We start from the raw sequence: 21,481 nt of genomic DNA, 5'->3' as shown, positions 1-21,481 counted from the left end.
GCACACTACCCACAAGTTCATCAAGGCACTGTTGCTCCAGATTGTCCCACTCCTCAATGGCGATTCGGCGAAGATGCCTCAGAGTGGTTCAAGGGTCACGTCGTCCATTAACCACACTACCTATCAGAGGCATGAGCGATTGGGTTCATATCTGGAGAACATGCTGGCCACTCTAGTCAAGCGATGTCGTTATGGTGAAGGAAATCGTTACAAGATGTGCACGATGGGAGCGCAAATTATGATCCATGAAGACGAATGCCTCGCTAATATGCTGCCAATATAGTTGCACTATCGTTCGGAGGATGGAATTCACGTAATGTGCTGCCATTATGGCCCCTTCCATGACCACCAGTGGCGTACGTCGGCCCCACACAATGCCACCCCAAAAGAGCAGGGAGCTTCCATCTTGCTGCACTCGCTGGGCAGTGTATCTAATGCGTTCATCCTGACTGGGTCACCTCCAAACTCATCTCTGACAGTTGTCTGACTGAAGGCATATACGACTGTTATCGGTGAAGAGAACTTGATGCCAGTCCTGAGGGATGCATTCACATGTTGTTGGGCCCACCTGTACCACACTGCATGGTGTTGTGGTTGCAAAGATGGACCTCACCATCGACATCTGGAGCGAAGTTGTGCATCATGCAGCCTATTCCACACAGTTTGAGTTGTAACACGACGTCCTGTGGCTGCGCAAAAAGCATTATGCAACATGGTGGCGTTGCTGTCAGAGTTACTCCGAGCCGTAATCCGTGGGAAGCGATCATGCGCTGCAATACTAGCCCTTGGGCAGCCTGAGCGAGGGATGTCATCGACAGTTCCTCTCTCTCTTTATCTCCTCCATGTCTGAACAACTTCACTTTAATTCACTCTGAGACACCTGGACACTTCCCTTCTTGAGAGCCCTTCCTGACAACAATGCGAACGCAATCAGACCGCAGTACTGACCGTCTAGGCAGGGTTGAACTACAGACAACACTAGCCGTGTATCTCCTTCTTGATGGAATGACTGGACTCCCTCCGTCTAATAGGCGCTGCTCATACATGGTTGTTTACATCTTTGGGTGGGTATAGACAACTCTGAACAGTAAAATAGACTGTTTCCGTGATACAGTAGCCAAAGTCAACATCTATCTTCAGGAGTTCTGGGAACTGGGGTGATGCAAAACTGTTTTTCATGTATGTAATTGGCTTAGAATAACATGTAAACATAATCTTAAATTACTCTAGATGAGATACAGCTCTGAGCATTGTTTGATAGATTGTTACATTGACTCTTAAGGCCAGATTAATAATATTTTACCTTTTATTTCTTTAAGTTGTCGTGATCTTACAGTTTCCACTTTGTGCAGCGTACTACACGGAAGAACCAGTCAGTAATTGTTTTACCAAAGATGATTTATTTTCATGTATGTGGACTCCTTCAATGGAAATTTCTGTGGGTGTATGCCTTATCATAAATTTTGGAAATTGTTGCATTGTGAACACATTTGCATCTCCGCAAGACATGGATATAATTAGTGAATGTGTTTCTCTTGTAAATGCTTGTCCTTGGCAAGTAAGAAAATTCTTGATGTTTTTAAGAAGTGCTATAATATCTTTATGGTATTGGAACAGGAATGGTTTGTTTTGAGTACTCATTGTTATTTTTTCCACAGCTACTGTGATACTGTATTACAGTATTCTGAGACACAAACTAAGCCTCTGGGGTTTCCTTGGGGATGACTGATGTTCCTCCTCAATACAACGTGCTCTTTTTCTGTTCAGACGACTGTCTTTGGACTTTCATCATAACTGTTTACTTAAAGTCATACTTGACGGACACTCACTGACAGTGTTTGCAAACTGTGCAGTTGGCTGAATAAATAAATTGTTGTTGATTAAATTGAAGATTTATTGTTATTGTAGTCCAGCAACTTACCGCAACAGTACAGCGCCTTACTGCCACACTGGCTGTGGTGTTATGTGTAATAGCATATTTTTACCAATTACTTTACAATAATGAATTTAGTTAAAAACATGTTTATTATTAATGATATACGTTTCGATTATTGTTGAGTTTTCATGGAAGGAAACTCGCTTCTTGCTACACACATTAGTGTATACGAATCTCACATTGTCGCTACTGTTGTGATTTTACTAGAGCAGTGTTCTATTTACTTCAGAGGTGTGTATTGTAGTGCTAGTGTCGTCTTATCCTGTCTTTCCAGTGTTGGAGGTTGAACTGCCTGGCGCGGTCCACTGGGGTTTTCCCCTTGTGATTCCTGGCCCCGCTGTCAGCCCCTGCATCGAGCAGTGCAGTCGCCTCCTCCGTGCGGCCATGCTCGGCCGCGAAGTGCAGCGGCGTGTCCCCGTCCACGTTCCTGGCATTGGGGTCTGCAGACGACGCCGCCAGCAGCCGCACCACTGCCGGCCTGCCGCCCCATGCAGCCCAGTGGAGCGGCGTGTTCTGGACCCAGTTCCCGGCGTCCACCTCCGCGCCAGCCCCCACCAGACAGCTCGCCGCTTCCACGTGACCCTCCCAGGCTGCCCAGTGCAGCGCAGTATTCTTTTTCCCATCCGTCGCACCCACATCAGCCCCAGCTGCCAGCAGCATCTGCAGCTCTTGCACTGTCGCATCGTTAGCTGCCTTTATCAGCCTCCTGCCTTTCTCCGCCGCAGAGAGCGTCCTACACAAAACACAGAAACTCTCATACTTTCCTTCAGACACACACTTCTGATGAAGAAGCGTATCAGAGTGGTACAACTGTAACCAATTCTAAAACTCATCTCTCTGACAACTGATAAATCTCCCTTCTGTGATACAGAACACTGAGAAAATTGTTTTATATTAACGTACAGATGCACAGTTACGTCATCCTCTCAAATTCTTCATGCACTCTCCACAAAAAATTCCTACACTCCAACTCTCAAGATACAAAGTTATCACATTTTGTCACTTTAATTCGTGATCGTTAGTTTTTTGACCTTAGAATTCAGTCGTAATAGAAGTTGTTGCCTTCCACTTCGTTCAGCCATTACTACGTCTCTGTGTGCAGCAGTCCTCTCTGACACTTGAAAATGTGACAAATAATGCTAATGACGTCTCCTGCTATTTAAAGAGAAGTTTCTGTTATTACAGGAGCAAAAGTAAACCCAATTATCAACAAGTTTCTTGACACAAACTCGTCAAACAGAGAAAGCTACTGTTAACCAGGAAACCATTTAGTAGTGACGTTTCGGATACAGCAATGATACCTAACTCGACTCCTCTACCCCTACACACAATCACACTCATTGAAAGATGCACATACAAGAACTAACACAAACAAACAAACGAACACACACACACACACACACAGAAACATACACAGAGAAAGAGAGAGAGAGATAGAGAGAGAGAGACAAAGAAAGAGAGAGAGAGAAAGAGAGAGAGAAACTTTCGTCTTATATTCCTCTGGCTGTGATGCGCCTTAAGGCGACAGCGAGATCATGAGAGTAAATTAAAGTTTAATGTACTTGTCTCGATATGGCAACCGTTGGAAAGTAAATCTTGTTTCCTGGAAAGTGCTGCAGTATGTAATTTACATGCGACAATCTCGGTAGGACGGGTCTAAACGAAAATACCTACATGCTGATACAACGCACTGTGCGGCATTTGTTCAGGACAAGAATTTAGTAACATTTTCTGAAACTAAAGTCAATTAAGAAGTAATTATTTCCATTATTCTGGTAAATGACGTATTAAAATAATGAATCCAATATCCGCTGTCGATAAAATATATAATTCCTTTTTCTAGAAATATTTTGGGCAGACAGATTTGCAAATGTTGCTGATTCTATTGAAAATCATACAGTTGACATACTCAAAACTCATTTTATAGTTCTGATAACTGCATGAGATAATAATGGTTCTTTTCTATATAGAGAGAAACAGACGTGAATCCTGAATGACTGTACAGGAACCAACAGCTCTGAACCCTTTTGACTCCCACAGTGCTTAACTTGGTGTCGTCCCGGTGAAGGCAGTGTATTTATGTTTGCCTCGCACACATGTTTCAGTGTGTGTGTGTGTGTGTGTGTATGTTCTGTGTGTGTGTGTGTTTTGTGTGTGTGTTTTGTGTGTGTGTGTGTGTGTGTGTGTGTGTGTGTGTGTGTGTATGTGTGTGTGTAGTCTGGTGAAGGTGTACCCACGGTGTGACACTGAATGTTTGAAGTAGCGCTACTTAGTTTTTAAATGCACAGATCACTGACAGACGTGAAAGTCACATCTCCAGATTCAAAAAACTCCTACAGATGAGAGCCAGACTCTGAGCTGTTTGGGCAATTTAATACGGAGCTGTGGGAGCTGCTTCACAAACAGGCGTTAATCTATCATTACTGGTGCTTTAATGGTAATCATTTATAACCTGACCAGAATCAGTGACGATTTGAGACACTTAATCTACTACGGTTTCTCATTACTACTGAATATTTTATGGAATCCCCTCTTTAATTACAGCTCGTTGCCTCGTGCGTACACCCAGTGCATGATCCCCTCTCCTCCAATCCAACAGATTTTCTGGGTGGACAAGATGCTGCAAGTCTATATTCTGTTAGATCAGTCGTATGTGGGCTTCTGTGCCACAAAGCTTTTCGTTGTTAAAAAATGATCCGCTACTCTGTACTCTAAATCTGTTGCTGAAGCAGACACACACAACTTCTACAGAGCGACGAGTCTTTGCCTTTCATACGTGTGGTTATTGGGGCTGGTAGTGGTACCACCCAGCATGGGCGTGCCTCAGCTGTGAACCGATGATAGCCACCTTCTATACACGAGTGATCTCTGATGGGGTGTTGTGTAGCAGGCAATTTATTGAGTGGTGTTTCTAGCACTGATGTACAATGGATATGGTGGAGACCTGCAAACCATGCCCAAAATTGCATGCATGAAAATGAAAACTACACGCCATAAGCTTTCCTAGCATTTTCTCCCATATTTTTGACAAATATTACGTACATATAAACTTTGTTAGTAATAATGAGTCACTCCCAATTCTTTCAGTATTTAGCAGCAGTCCTTCCACTGCCCAAAAATTTTCTAACAGAACACAGCCAGTGGTGTGTCACTTTCTATGTAATGACAGCATCTTCAAGACTGCCTTTAGTGTCACAATGCTACAGTACATGTAGATGTAGGATCTCAATCCATGGGACTGACTGTGCTCCCATAAATTAAAAGTTCGCTCTCTGCATATGGATTACTGTACGGAGAATACTAACAGGAAATGGGGTAGCTTATATTCACTCTGAAATGTAAGAATGACTTTATAAAATATTTGTTATACTTAACGGACTTTTGCCGAATGATTCTCAAAACAGTGTTTTTCATTTATAATTTTGGCACACAATTTTTCCTCTCTAGTGATGAAAAATAAAGTTTCACCTCATGAAAGTAGCAGGAACACAAACCTACTATAAAAATATAATTCAGTTATAGTAAGATGTTTTGAGAGGCACCCGGCCAAGGCGGCCGAGCGGTTCTAGGCGCTACAGTCTGGAACCGCGCGACCGCTAGGGTCGCAGGTTCGAATCCTGCCACGGGCATGGATATGTGTGATGTCCTTAGGTTAGATCAGTGTAAGTAGTTCTAAGTTCTAGGGAACTGATGACCTTCGAAGTTAAGTCCCATAGTGCTCAGAGCCATTTGAACCATTTGAGAGACAGTATGTGCCATAAACAATAATTGAAGAGAAATTAATCTAATGCACTAAGAAAGAAGAAGCCAATCAGACTGAAAACAATGAACATGCACTGAAGTGAAATGATATCCTGGAAAACCACTCAGAAAAGTTGAATTTGCAAAGTAATGTAATGAACATTAGTTTAAATTTTGTTTAACATCACGACCGCAAGTTAGATTTCCTGCTTAGCATGAACAGGCACTTTAACAGATTTTTTAATCTTTCACTTTGAGAGACCGTTAATAGGATTTCTTTTCTTTAAAATAGTGATTTAGTGCATTGGTGATCAGTATATTTCGGTTTAGGAATGCACTTGAATTCCGTGTGTTTGTAAGTTGCTCTGTTGGTGAACATGTTTTTTCCACCATGCAGCTCCATTCATCGTTTGTCTACTATTCAGAATTGCAGACAAAGTAAACTTGGAGGGATAGGAAACTGTATAATATATCTGTGATGGGAACAATATCACAAATTACCTCCTACCTGCTGGCTCTGAGTTTTGTGGTCAGCAAGGGATTATTTAGATTATTCCCTGAAAACAAACTGTGTCCAACTAATACTCGGAAACAGAATCTAGCTTGTGATTTATTAGATCTACATTGATCGAAATGTATCTGCTAGATGCTTCATATGGAATGAGAATGCATTTGACCATAGCAGTAAGTTCTTGTCTGTCGTGACGTTCAGTTCCATGGCTTGAGATCCAACATCTGCATGTCCTGTAGCATTGTGACACTAAAGATGGTCTTGAAGGTGCTGTCATTACACATGAAGGAATACACCACTGCCTGTGTTCTGTTTGGAAATGTTGTGGACAGTGGAAATACTACTGCTAAACACTTTTACCAATGGTATAAGTCTTCATGAAAGTTACCACTTGTATCTTATAAGAAATTTTTGTGTCACAGCCGTCTAGCCTTTGAAGCACTGACATACGGTTATGTTCCTAACTAACTCAAACCATATCGTAAATTGTGGGAAAATACATAAGATCCGCAAGCATCCTCTCGTCTGTTACATTTATGGAGATGATATTTAGGCTAGTTTTATGAGCAGGAACTGTTTCGTAGTCAATTACTGGTCTCGCTGTTCAAACGTGTGCAGTTTTCTGCAAATTTTAGTTCCTGTTGAACTGCAAACTGATTTGTGAGCATTTTCCTTACATATCTTCTTCATCTAGGAAACCTGAAGTCCTTGTCATATTACGAGATGTGATTTAAAATCAGAAGCGTGTGATGTTGCTGGCAGCAGCCATCCCATACTAATCTGGGTATAGTGGTGTCATAAGATGCTGACTAACGATGACTGTGGATGCCTCGTTAATTATAACACTATATATCATGTTAGTCACTCATCCGTTAAATCGCATTTTGCTCACTGTCATATTAAAAATTGTTTTTCACTCAGTCATATGCATTGTCCAACCCAACTATCATTTTCGCTGGATGTGATTTACAAGCTGAGGTCTGATATAAAATATATCTGTACATTCTGGCAATAGATCTGACATGTTCCTAGCTATAGTACTACGAAAACTGCATTGAGTTCGATTCTTTATGAGAGCAGTTTTAATTGGTTGGTTGGTGTGGGGAGTAAAGGGATCAAACTACGCTGTCATCTGTCCCTTTCCCAACATTCAAACAGCTCTCAGGTTAAAAACATTACCAAAACGATTTCGGGAAAGTAAAAGGCGAAAGGCTGACTCGAAACCACACTGAAGAAGAAAACAAAAAAGGCTAACAAAAGTGGAAAACGTAAAGTAAAAGAAAACACAGTGGATGGTATCAGAACAATGTAGCAGATGGCCAGGACTGGGTGATCACAACAGGAATAAAGGATGAGCGAGTCACTCTGCAACACACTAAAACCTCCAGCCTTAAAGACAAGGCTAGACGAACTTGGACAGGGAAAATACGAACACCAAGGTTAAAAAACAGCAAAGAAAGAGTGAGGAAGAGTTAAAATAAAGGTAGAAAAAGCCAGATGCTCACCATTAGATTGTGTGATAAAAATTCCCCTCACAAATAAAACGTAAAACGATGTCAACCGTTAAGACATTGACTCCCAACACCGTTAACAGTGTGATGGGAAGGTTAAAAGTCCACTGCAGAGCAACTAAACTAGGGCAGTCCAGTGAGATGAGGACGACAGTCACGTAGGACCCACAGCAACACTGAGGTACGTCCTAGCGACGGAGGAGGTGTCTATGAGTCAGCCAGGTGCGGCTGATGTGGGGTTAGCAAAGGACAAAAGACTCCCTGCGAGTGGCTTGCATGGATGATTATCACAGATTTGTATTCTCCTTGACAACACATAGTTTATTTGGTTTACTGACCGTGTGTCATTAAGCATCCCAGATCCTGAAAACTTTACAGCGTAAGACCAACTGGAGATCAGTCTCCAGTGCGAAGAATTCCAGAGTTGGTTTACTGGTAGCATGTTTGGTCAGCCTGCCAGAAAGTTCACTGCCCAGGATCCCAGCATGTCCTGGGGTCCTAATGTAGGTCACTGAATGTCCGCTGTCGCCGAGGGCACAAAGAGACTGCTGGATAGTTAACAGCAAAGGGTGGTGAGGGAAGCACTGATTGAGAGCTTGTATGCTACTTAAAGAGTCACTAGAGATGAAGAAGGACCCACCTGTGCAGGAATGGATATGCTGAAGAGTGCGCGAGATAGATACCAAATGTGCAGTGAAAACACTGAAGCAATCCAGCTAGGAGCTCCGTTCAGCATGTCCAACGTGAGCATAAGTGAAGCCAACAAGAGCCATTGGGCCATCTGTGTAGACTGTTTCTGAGTCCTGGAACTCACCAAGAATAGAGAAAAACTGCCAGTGGAGGCCACAGGTAGAACTGAGCCTTTTAGGCTTTGCGATAAGTCCAGACGAACCAGTGGCTGTGGTATGGACCACAAAGTGAATACATAGAAAAGTGATTTTTCTGACGTTTCGCCAGCACGAGTGGCTGGCATTGTCAAAACTTCACCCTCCATTGCCGGTGGTGAACTGGAACCGAGCTCGCGGGCGCAGGCTATATGTACCTGGCGGGCCAACGTCCGAGGGCTTCTCCGCGGTCATTTCCGGTGCGGTTCTCCTCTTGCTACCTGCGACGGTCGTTCGCCGCAGTACGGGCAGCCAGGATCCGTTTACCTTAAGGCTTTCCTCTTTCTTGTTGAAACTGTTCGCGCGTTTTTGTATTTCTACATCTTCTCTAAAGAAGCGCGTGTGATAGTGCTTCTCTACAGCCAGAACTTCCGTGTCGGCGAATTTTATTACGTGGTCGGTCTCATTCAGTGCATGCTCTGCCACGGTCGATTTCTCCACCTGCCCCAACCTGCAATGTCGCTTATGCTCTTTGATCCTGGTGTTAATTGATCGTCCTGTCATTCTGACATAAACTTTTCCGCACGTGCATGGTATACGGTATATTCTCGACATTGCAAGTGGGTCTCTTTTCTCCTTCGCCGATCTAAGACACTCTTTGATCTTCCTTGTCGGTTTGAAAATCGTCTTTACGCCGTGTTTGCGCTATATACGGCCGATTCTGTCCGTCAATCTGGGAATGTATGGCAGAAAGGCCGTACCCGACATTTCTTTTTCTGGTTCCTTACTTCGCCGAGTGTTTGGCTCTGTTACACCTCTAATGTAATTTGTGGAGTACCCATTGCTCCGCAGAACAGTTTCCAGGTGTTGCATTTCTCGTTTGAGGTGTTGAGGCTCACATATTCGTGAAGCTTTGACAATGCCAGCCACTCGTGCTGGCGAAACGTCAGAAAAATCATTAGATGAACGTCGGCCGAAGAACCCGAGACAGAAGCCAATAGGCAGTTTGTCAACAAGTGGCCACGAAAGCCTTAAAAATTTTGTATTACGCCTCTACGGGGAACAAATTTGCAGATTGTACCGACGCCTTGACCAACGACGGAAGAATAAAGCGCGACTGATGTCCTCTCTCGCCTTTCTGTCACGGTGCCGAGATGAAATGTGCTACACCGAAGTTCTTGAGATGCAAGCGCCTATTCACCACCGCCCAAGCACATCGTATCTACGACAGAATGGAACGAGCTTTTCTTCGTGAGCGAATACATACAACACGGAGAGACTTGGCAAGAACGGATCAGGAACTTCTGGACATTTTCTATCAACTAAGTAGCAGAGTGCATCGAGACGACTGGGACAAGATCGACAGCAACACTCACAGGAGCATGCAGAACGAACTCGAACGCTGCACCAAGCGGCAAAAGAAAAAGTTTGAAATATGCCGGAAGCAGATCGACAAGGCGATTCCCGACATGTCACACACAGTGGTCAACCTCACTGAACGACAATTGACCGAAGAGGAAGTGTCTGTTCTTCAAAAAGGAGGGAATTTCGCTATCATCCCGAGAACTATACCTATGGAGGACATCATTGCCAACACCGAAGCAGCCATTCGGACCCTTCCTTGTGAAAGGGCAGAGGAAATACGCACTAAAACAGCCAGCATACTGCGCCAAGCAAAACCACCAGCTTGCAACCTGAAGAAAGAAGAGGTACAAGCCATTAAGAACCTCAACGCCGACAAGAGTATATTGGTACTGCCTGCCGATAAGGGGAATGCGACCGTCGTAATGAAGACCGAAGATTATGAGCAAAAGATCCGAGACCTATTAGATCCGACGACGTACCGAAAACTAAGCGCAGATTCGACGCAGCGTATCAATCAGAATACGAATCGATTAATCAAGGCGTCTTCTCTGCCGGCGGACATACAGAGAAACCTGCGCAACACAGAAGCCCTACCGCCTCGGCTGTATGGATTACCCAAGATCCATAAGAACAACGTTCCACTGAGACCGATCGTTAGCGCTCCTGGCTCACCAACGTATAAACTGGCGAAACACTTGGCCTCTCTGCTCCAGCCACACGTGGAGAAGACCGACACATACATTAAGGACTCAGGACATTTCACTGAGAAGCTGAAGAAACTGAAACTTGCGCCAAACGACATCCTGGTCAGCTTTGATGTTGTTTCGTTATTTACGAAAGTACCACTCAGTGACGCTCTGGAGCACATCGGTTCCATGTTCCCGCAAGACATCAAAAAGCTCTTCCATGCATGTCTCACCACGAGTTATTTCACGTGGAATGGCGATTTCTACGAACAGCTGGAAGGTGTCGCCATGGGTAGTCCTCTCAGTCCAGTGGTGGCCAACTTCTTCATGGAACAATTCGAAGCACAGGCACTGGACTCGGCGACTTGCAAACACAAATAAATGAAAAATGTCTTAGACCAGCAGCTGCGTCAAGACCAATAAAATAGCTTCAAGAGACATAAGCCTGTTCCGAACATAAATAAAATTACATATGGCAACGTATGTCCTCCGGCACTACCTCTTTTATAGTGTCGCTGCCACGATGAAAATAATGAAGTGTAATATGTCACATATTATTCTGTAGTTTTGCAATGTTACTCCGCGTAGGTCTGCATGTCGCCAGTTCATAGAAAACGGAAAGCCTCGCTGATATAAAGTATCATTCGACAACCGAATAATTTGTATTTAACATTCTTTTTGGCCCAAAGTATAATATACTCTAACAGCTCGTGAATAACGTCGAGGCGTGCCCAGAAACTATTTAGTGCCAGAAAACCGGTATTACCTGATATCAAACTGTGCGGGTACGGGTCAAAAATGACCCAGATCGTACTACTGGTATAATAGATGAATTTTTCGTACTTATAGGTGAGTGAACTAGGGGGGATGAAATTTGGGTAAGTCGTACAACCCCATAAATGATGAAAAGTCACGGGAGCATTTGGTCGTGCGATGATTATAGAGGCGGGTAAGCTGGGTCAAAAATGACCCACATAGTACTCCTAGTAGAAATATTGTTCTTCACAAGTCAGTACAACAATACGACATTCTTCCTGTGTCAAAAAAATGAGTCACGTGAATACCCACATATCCTTAACGACACCATTTGATCCAGCACATCTTAGATTCCACTTTAAATGAGGTGGACGAAGTCATGACGAAACTGTATTTCTAATGGTTTGTGACAAAACGACGACAAATCAGCGTCCGAGTACCTGTCGTGGATGGCCACGTACTCTAACACCTTGTTGCTTATTTAGGAAATAAAATAGCTGGAGGTGTAAGGAGCGAGGAAAATTTAAGAATCAGAACAAAACCTAGAAAAAAGATGTTAGCCTCTAAAACTGACTGCTAACACACCAGAAAAATGCTTCCAAAAGCGTGCCTGTAGTGTTGCATCTCGTAAATGTGAGACCAGGACTCCTTGATATAAGGAACTGAAAAACGTAATACTTTTGAAATGTGTTGTTAAAGGCACACCGTGAAAAGCCAAAGGGGCTAATAAGATAAGAAACAACGAAATCAATAAAATAATGCTGGCTAGAAGGGGTTTGTTGATTATCTGTTTTGGTGCAATGGACATATATATATCAGAAAAATACCAGAGGAAGTCCACGGTTGAAGTTCGAGAATCAAACTACGAGAGATGCCTGCTGCTACATCCACACAGAGGTGGCAAAATCATGGGATAGCGGTATGCACTTTCACATATGGCGGTAGTCCGGCATACACGAGGTATGAAGCGCCAGTTTATTGGCCGAGCTGTCGATTGTATTCAGGTGATTCACATGAAAAGGTTTCCAGCTTGATTATAGCCGCACGACGGGGATTAATAAACTTTGAACGCTGATTAGAAGGAGGAGGTAGACAAATGGGACATTCCATTTCGGAAATCGTTAGACAATTCATCATTTGGAGATCCACAGCGTCAAGAGTATGCTGGGAGAACCTCTCATCACAAACAGGGCAGTGGCCGACGGCGTTCATTTAGGGGCCGAGAGCAGCGGTGTTTGTCAGTGCTAAGAAGCGAGGAACACTTGGCGAAACAACCGCAAAAATCAATGTGAGACATACGATAAACGCATCTCTTAGGACAGTGCAGCAAACTTACGTTAATGGGCTATGACAGCAGGTGACCAATGTGAGTGCATTTGCATAACAGCACGACTTTCCCTGTAGCCCCTCTCCTGTGCTCGTGATCACACTGGTTGGACCCTAGACGACTGGAAGACGGTGGTCTGATTGGATGAGTCCCGATTAAAGTTGGTAAGATCTGATTGTAGAGTTCGAGGATGGTGCAGATCTCGACGAAGTCATGGCCCAAGTTGTTAACAAGACACAGTGCAAGCTGGTGCTGGCTTCATACTGGTGTGGACTGTGTTTACATGGAGTGGACTGGGTCCTCTGGTCCCATTGAGCCGATCATTGATTGTAAATAGTAATGTTTGGCTGCATGGAGACAATACACGATCGGGCTGTAACTATGAGATAAGTATTTGTTCGCTAAGTATCAAAAAATTTTATTACCACATGAAGCTACAACAATGCCAAAACTTTTCTGTGCCTAATGCAATTTATATATTTCCCCTCACTTTGCAAATTTGCCAATATCGTACATTCAACTTTATTTAGTTTACTTTGCCAAAGAGGACGGTGTCTTCCGTAAGTACTGTCTGTTTTTCGCTATGACAAGTCTGGTAAAGGTAGTAATCAAAATGTTACATCCCTGGAAAACTCCAAGTTTCTGGTGTAGAAGTAATGATCTTCATATTTCAACATCCAGGCCTGCAGTACTTACTATATAGCTACTCCAATTCATGGTCAAAATTTTGTTCACATGATGATGAACAAGGCAAGAGATATGAAACATCGCCAGGACCAAGGCTTGGTGGAACAGGTGGGAAGGAAACAGAAAAGGGCTAGACCCTCTCAACGATGTGGTGATTATCTGTGGATGTCAGGAGGTTGCATTAAGGCCCCCTTAACGACTTAGATCCTACTGAAGTTGACAAACAAGATGTCAAATACATGTGTAAGTTTCGTGCAATTATAAAGCATGTTTCTGAGGACAGGCTTATGACTGTGCTGCATCTATGTGGGGGAATTCCTGTGGGGTTCATGCATTCATACATCGGAACTACCCTTTAGCTTTTTATTCTCACTGTGGAGCTCATAATTTCTGCAAAATCCATCTGTTTTTCATTATTGAGTATCCCAGTTGAAGCAAAATATATTGTCTTAGTTTCATTATTGTCCGTTCGAAAGGCAAATTAACTGTTTGTCACAATTTATAATTACAATCTGACTATACCTCCTCTGCGTTTCCGAACAAAATACAATTCAGTGGATTTGGCTCCACCTAAATCCCTGGAGCCGGAACTAAACATTGAAATGAACAACACTCGGTGAGAGCTGTTTTCCAAATCAGAAGCCTACTTCTCGCCGCTACATTGTCGTCATCGATGGCGTATAGACAATAGCATGAATCGGCCAACTCTCGTCGATGGGAACTGTCCACAGTGATCCCTGGGTTTCCTTAAATAGTTATTCTCCAGGAAGAACGGTGCTGTCCCGTTCTAACTCGTGACCGGATACAGGCACGGTCTTGCAATAAGGCCAGCGACCTCTTACTTTTGCCTGTCGAGATATCTATTGGTCTGTAGTTCTCCGTGCGCCCTCTGAAAATCTTGCGTGGCTGCTATGGACTGCATGAGTGTTACATTCTGTGGCATACATGGTACAACCATAATTCATGTTGCCACTGCCCGCCCTTCTCCCCCAAAAGTGCATCTAGGCCACAGCAGGACCTGGAGGCCTGGACCGTGTTGGAGCATTCACCATTTGGGGGGGGGGGGGACTGGATCCACTTCTATTCATATGGGATGAGAGTGTGACGAATTGTGGCTGGCCACAGGAGGTCTTGGGTGGGGGAAATGGTAGATGGCGCAAAGAGAGTCGCATTTCAGGCGTCTGGAGTGCAAGAAGGAGTTATGGCACCCATTAGTGGTTTGGATCCATGATGGGCCCATACTTCATGGATATGCCAGCAGCAACAGCCTCTTCACAGCAACTGGAATTCAAACATTGGCTGTCCAATCAAATGGAGAACAAAGGGAGGGTGTCCACAGCTGCACTGGATCCTGCAAAGAAAATCTACACCATCTATTGATCCAAGAAGGTATGGTGCTGTTCTGATTCTAGGGAAAATGGTGATTTGTGAGGTTGACCATGTTGACTGATGAAATTAAATTGAACAGCAAGAATCAGAATTCTGCTGATGATAATTGGGGCCATTGTCAGTGACCAAGGCTTTTGGGACGCCTTTAAGGGCGAACAACCATGGAACAATCTGGATCGTCTTCACTGAGGTTGTGAATGGCATGAAAAACACAAAGCACAACCCACTGCTCACATTCAAAATCAGACGCCACACAGATCCAAGGAATGGGCCAGCAAAGTCCAAATGAAGACAGGACCAATGAGTCCCCATAGGAGGCCATGGAAAATACAGACAGGGGCACAGCTTGCTTGTTTTGACATGTGAGGCACTCTTTCACCATTCTCGCATTAAGTGTCTCCACACCCTTCCAGTGGATGTATTGCTAGGAGAGTCAAAATGACTTCCCAATGCCATAGGGTTCTGGGAATCAGGACCTGAGCGCGGCCCATCCCGACCTTTATCAGCACAATGTGATGCAAAGATAAAGACTTTTGCTGCGTGCTACAGAAGGCTTGGAGGTCTGGGTACACGAGACATTACTTTGTCAGAAGGCCATCTTTCTGTTGTATAATGCAAAACCTCCTGGAGGACATGGCCTGTCACTGTGTGTTATCCCACAAGGCGTGCATCAATTTTGGAAGATAGGTCTTTGATGATGGCAGTCTCACTGTCCTCATGAAAACAGACTTCTGCATCCTCATGAAATTCTGGGTTCTAGCTGACATGAAATCGCGATAGGATATTGGCATTGGCAGGGGCGGCATTAGGGTGATATTGGATACCATAGGCATATCCTGAGAGAAACAGAGCCCACAGTGGCAAGTTGCTAAATACTTGAAGAGACGCATTAGAGGCTTATGAGCTGTCATGAGTGTGAAACGGCGGCTATAGATGTAGGCATGGAAGCATTTGCTGCCAAAAATGATGACCAAAGCCTCCTTTTCTATGTGGTTCCTCTATCCTGCTGTAAGTGTCTTGGATACAAACGCAGTGGGTCGCTCCACGCCATTCTCAATATGGGACAAAAGTGTGCCAGTCAGCATCAGCCACTAACACCAATGGTTTCGTTGGATTGTATGCCATGAGACAAGTAGGTCGAAGAGGGCCTTCTTCAGGTTTTGGAACACCTTATTACATTAAGATGGCCACTTCCAGGGAACTCTGTTACAGAGCGAGTGGTGCCAGAATCGCTGAAGCATGGGGCATGAATGGTCTATAGCAGTTTCGCTGACTTAGACTTCGGCTGGAATGCATCTATCGAGGCCAGTAATTTTTGGATGGCAGGCACACAATGTGGTGTAAGCCATTTGCCTGATGTCCTGAAGATGTGTCGTAAATATTCGACCTGGTGGATGGAAAAAGAACATATGCCAAGATTACAACGTCGGTAAGCTTCTGTGAATGGGGAGAAGAGCAACATCAGCTGTATACTTTCCAACAACCAGGAAATTGTCAAGGCAGCTCACAGTCCCTGAGACGTCCTTTAAGTTTTGCTCATCCTCCCCCCCCCCCCCCCCTGTGAACCATCGACCTTGCTGTTGGTGGGGAGGCTTGCGTGCCTCAGCAATACTGATGGCCGTACCGTAGGTGCAAACACAATGGAGGGGTATCTGTTGAGAGGCCAGATGAATGTGTGGTTCCTGAAGATGGGCAGCAGCCTTTTCAGTACTTGCAGGGGCAACAGTCTCGATGACTGACTGATCTGGCCTTGTAACACTAACCAAAACGGCCTTGCTGTGCTGGTACCGTGAACAGCTGAAAGCAATGGGAAACTACAGCTATAATTTTGCCCAAGGGCATGCAGCTTTAGTGTTTGGTTAACTGATGATGGCGTCCTCTTGGGTAAAATATTCCAGAGGTAAAATAGTCCCCCATTAGGATCTCCGAGCAGGGACTACTCAAGAGGATGTCGTTATCAGAAAAAAGAAAATTGGCGTTCTACAGATCGGAGTGCGGAATGTCAGATCCCTTAATTGGGCAGGTAGATTAGAGAATTTAAACAGGGAAATGGATAGGTTAAAGCTGGATATAGTGGGAATTAGTGAAGTTCGGTGGCAGGAGGATCAAGACTTTTGGTCAGGTGAATTCAGGGTTATAAATACAAAATCAAAGAGGGGTAATGCAGGAGTAGGTTTAATAATGAATAAAAAAAATAGGAGTGCAGGTAAGCTACTACAAACAGCGTAGTGAAAGCATTATTGTGGCCAAGATAGACATGCAGCCCATGCCTACTACAGTAGTACAAGTTTATATGCCAAATAGCTCTGCAGATGATGGAGAAGTTTATGAAATGTATGATGAGATAAAAGGAATTATTCAGGTAGTGAAGGGAGATTAAAATTTAATAGTCACAGGTGACTGGAATTCGAGAATAGGAAAAGGATGAATATGGATTGGTGATTAGAAACGAAAGAGGAAGCTGTCTGGTAGAATTTTGCACAGAGCATAACTTAATCATAGCTAACTCTTGGTTCAAGAATCATAAAAGAAGGTTATATACATGGAATAATCGTGAAGATACTAGGAGGTATCAGATAGGTTATATAAAGGCAAGACAGAGATTTAGGAACCAGGTTTTAAATTATAAGACATTTCCAGGGGGCCGATATGGACTCTGACCACAATGTATGGGTTATAAACAGTAGATTGAAACTGAAGATACTGCAAAAAGGTGGGAATTTAAGGAGATGGGACCTGGATAAACCAGCTAAACCAGAGTTTGTACAGAGCTTCAGGGACGGCATAAGGGAAGAATTGACGGGAATGGGGGAAAGAAATACAGTAGAAGAACAATGGGCAGCTCTGAGGGACGAAGTAGTGAAGCAAGTAGAGAATCAAGTAGGAAAAAGACGAGGGCTAGTAGAAATCCTTGGGTAACAGAAAACATATTGAATTTAACTGATAAAGGGAGAAAAATAAAAATTCAGTAAATGAGGCAGGCAAAAAGGAATACAAACGTCTCAAAAATGATATCGACAGGAAGTGCAGCATGGCTAAGCAGGGATGGCTAGAGGACAAATGTAAGGATGTAGAGGCTTACCTCAATAGGGGTAAGGTAGATACTGCCTATAGGAAAATTAAAGAGACCTTTGGAGAAAAGAGAGCCACTTGTATGAATATCAAGAGCTCAGATGGAAATCCAGTTCTAGGCAAAGAAGGGAAAGCAGAAAGGTGGAAGGAGTATATAGAGGGTCTATACAAGGGCGATGTACTTGAGGACAATATTATGGAAATGGACGAGGATGTAGATGAAGATGAAATGAGAGGTACGATACTGCGTGAAGAGTTTGAGAGAGCAATGAAAGACCTGAATCGAAACAAGGCCCCGGGAGTAGACAACATTCCATTAGAACTACTGACAGCCTTGGGAGAGCCAGTCCTTACAAAACTCTACCATCTGGTGAGCAAGATGTATGAGACAAGCTAAATACCCTCAGACTTCAAGAAGAATATAATAATTCCAATCCCAAAGAAAGCACTTGTTGACAGATGTGAAAATTACCGAACTATCAGTTTAATAAGTCACAGCTGCAAAATACTAACACGAATTCTTTACAGGCGAATGGAAAAACTGGTAGAAGCCGACCTCGAGGAAGATCAGTATGGATTCCATAGAAATGTTGGAACACGTGAAGCAATACTGACCTAATGACTTATCTTAGAAGAAAGGCAAACCTACGTTTCTAGCATATGTGGACTTAGAGAAAGCTTTGGACAATGTTAACTTGAATACTCTCTATCAAATTCTAAAGGTGTCAGGGGTAAAATACAGGGAGCGAAAGGCTATTTACAATTTGTACAGAAACCAGAAGGCAGTTATAAGAGTCGAGGGGCACAAAAGGGAAGCAGTTGTTGGGAAGGGAGTAAGACAGGTTTGTAACCTCTTCGTGATGTCATTCAATCTGTATATTGAGCAAGCAGTAAAGGAAACAAAAGAAAAGTTCGGGGTAGGTATTAAAATCCATGGAGAAGAAATAAAAACTTCGAGGTTCACCGATGACATTGAAATTCTGTCAGAGACAGCAAAGCATTTGGAAGACCAGTTGAGCGGAATGGATAGTGTCTTGAAAGGAGGATATAAAATGAACAGCATCAAAAGCAAGCGAGGATAATGGAATGTAGTCGAATTAAGTCGGGTGATGCTGAGGGAATTAGATTAGGATATGAGACGATTAAAGTAGTAAAGGAGTTTTGCCATTTGGTGAGCAAAACAACTGATGATGGTCGAAGTAGAGAGGATATGAAATGTAGACTGGCAATGGCAAGGAAAACGTTTGTGAAGAAGAGAAATTTGTTAACATCGAGTATTGATATAAGTGTCAGGAAGTCGTTTCTGAAAGTATGTGTATGGAGTGTAGCCATGTATGGAATTGAAACATGGACGATAAATAGTTTGGACAAGAAGAGAATAGAAGTTTTCGAAATGTAGTGCTACAGAAGAATGCTGAACATGGGTAGATCACATAACTAAGGAGGAAGTGTTGAATAGAATTGGGGAGAAGAGGAGTTTGTGGCACAACTTGACAAGAAGAAAGTACCGGTTGGTAGGACATGTTCTGTGGCATCAGGGGATCACAAATTTTGCATTGGAGGGCAGTGTGGAGGGTGAAAATCGTAGAGGGAGACCAAGAGATGAATACACTAAGCAGATTGAGAAGGATGGAGGTTGCAGTAAGTACTGGGGGATGAAGAAGCTTGCACATGGTAGAGTAGCATGGAGAGCTGCATCAAACCAGTCTCAGGACTGAAGACTACAACAACAACATAGTACCTCCACAAACTGATGTAACTTTGGCGATACCAAACGGAAGCTATGTATATTGGAGCAATCCAAAAGGAGTGGCTATGATGGTTGTGATTACAGTCTCCTGGGAGCCGTTACGCAGTTTGAGGTGGAGATAAGCATCATGAAGGTCATTTTTGGCAAATAAGCATAATGAAGGTAATTTTTGGCAAATACCATAGACCCAGCGGGATGTAAAGAGTGTCCTGAAGCATGGGAGTGATATATCTGACGAATACAGATTGGGCATTCACAGTATCATGGAAGTCACGACAAATGCAGCCAGTGCCTGATGGTTTCTCCACAGTCAAGTTGGAAGGGCCCACTGGCTGTGTGTTACTGGGTTGAAGACGCTCTCGTCCTGAAGATGTTGCAAGTCCTGTTGACACTTATCCTGGTATGAAAACTCGACGCTACAGACCTTAAATAATTTTGGAGCTGCAGTAAGAGATATATGTGACTGGAACCCCAGGATGCTCACTGGCAGAACACTGGTCTTAATTTAACCAAGATGTAGGTGGTGTAGGGAGAGGCCCAGGGCTTGGACTGCATCAGAGGTGGCGCAGAACTCAAGCCCCAAGGCATGGAATATGTCTAGGCTGGATAGATTAGAGGCCTGAGGCGCCACAACCATCAGAATCCAAGCTGGAGTTACTGTGGCGCCACAGTAGCGTTTGCTATGGAAAAGTCCTCTAACAGATACGTCCTGTAACAGAAATGGTGTTGTTACTAAAACTACATAACTTCGTTGTGAAGGTATGGAAATGAAAATGCCGTGTGACTAGGGTCTCCCGTCGGGTAGACCGTTCGCCTGGTGTGCTTGGAGGAGACTTAATGGCTTGTGTAGGCCAGTCGATTACTGTAGCTGATGACCCAGCGTCAGTCTGGAAGGTGACTGGCTTGCGTTACAACTTAGCTTGTATAGAAAGCAACTGAGTTAACTGCAAGACTATAGCCTGTACCAGTGTCGCTTCTGTAAAATATGGATGGGTAGAATACTCCTTGGTGTCGCCCAGTCACCAGTCCACAGACATAGAAGTGCAGGTGTGGCAAATTTCAGCTTTGTGGGTACACTAACACCTAGTAACTCAATTCACCTTGTGGAAATGGCATTGAGGACTTTTCCAGACTTGGGCTACAACCAATGTTGTAAAGCTTCCAATTTGGGTTAAGTGGCTAATACCAGAGTTGGGTCTTCGATAAAAGCTGCTGCTGTGGCAGCCTGCTCAGAAGCTCGAATGATAGGAAGTCATGAGATGAGCAATGGATCTTTGAGGTTCAGAAGATTATATTGGAGGTTTTCATCAGGAATGTGAGCTAAAATCTTGTCACAGATGAGAGCTGATGCACAAGGGATGCATTGTGGCACATGGGGACCAGCATTCCTGAGAGAGACCCCGGACCCTAGCTATTGATTTAGGAATGTAGATTCTGACAGCTAAAGAACTTGCATTGAGCCGCAGCAATGTGTATCTGAGCATTGTAGTTTTATACGGCTTTCATGCGTTCATGGCTGGACTGTGGGTGCATGGTTTATGCGAGGCCTTTTGATTTGAATTGACACTGTCCACCTTGAGGGGCTCCAGTAGGCCACAGGTCGCTATAGGACCAGTCCCATACCCAGCCTATGTGCAGAGGCTGGGGGGGTCACCAGCAGCTCCACCTAGTGCATCAGGCATGCAAGTTCCTCACAGCTCCAACTTCACCCACACTCTATAGTGTTGCTCATCCCCCTTATTTCCAACCATTTAAGAGCCACAAGCCATTTGCGATCCACGTGCACCATGTACTGCCCCAAATCCAGGGTTTTAACTGCCTGCTGCCATGGTTACTGGAGAGACCCAGAGTGATTTTAGATTTGGGGCGCTACACTCCTGCTTCCGCTTTTAATGACATATTTTCTGACATTTTACCTAGGCACCA

General features: G+C 43.9%; 1 protein-coding gene across 1 annotated transcript in view; it reads right to left on the bottom strand.

Moving 5' to 3' along the window:
- Nucleotides 1-2,182: 2,182 nt before the first annotated feature.
- LOC126212650 (ankyrin repeat and SOCS box protein 8-like) overlaps nt 2,183-21,481 on the bottom strand; it is a 32,991-nt gene continuing 13,692 nt past the window's right edge. The window contains exon 2 of the mRNA XM_049940075.1: nt 2,183-2,669. Within this exon, the coding sequence (XP_049796032.1) occupies nt 2,183-2,669 (487 nt within the window). The remainder of the gene's footprint in view (nt 2,670-21,481) is intronic.

The sequence above is a fragment of the Schistocerca nitens genome, chromosome 11, assembly GCF_023898315.1.
Source record: "Schistocerca nitens isolate TAMUIC-IGC-003100 chromosome 11, iqSchNite1.1, whole genome shotgun sequence".
Taxonomy (NCBI): Eukaryota; Metazoa; Arthropoda; class Insecta; order Orthoptera; family Acrididae; genus Schistocerca; species Schistocerca nitens.
This window is presented reverse-complemented; position numbering and strand designations above follow the sequence as displayed.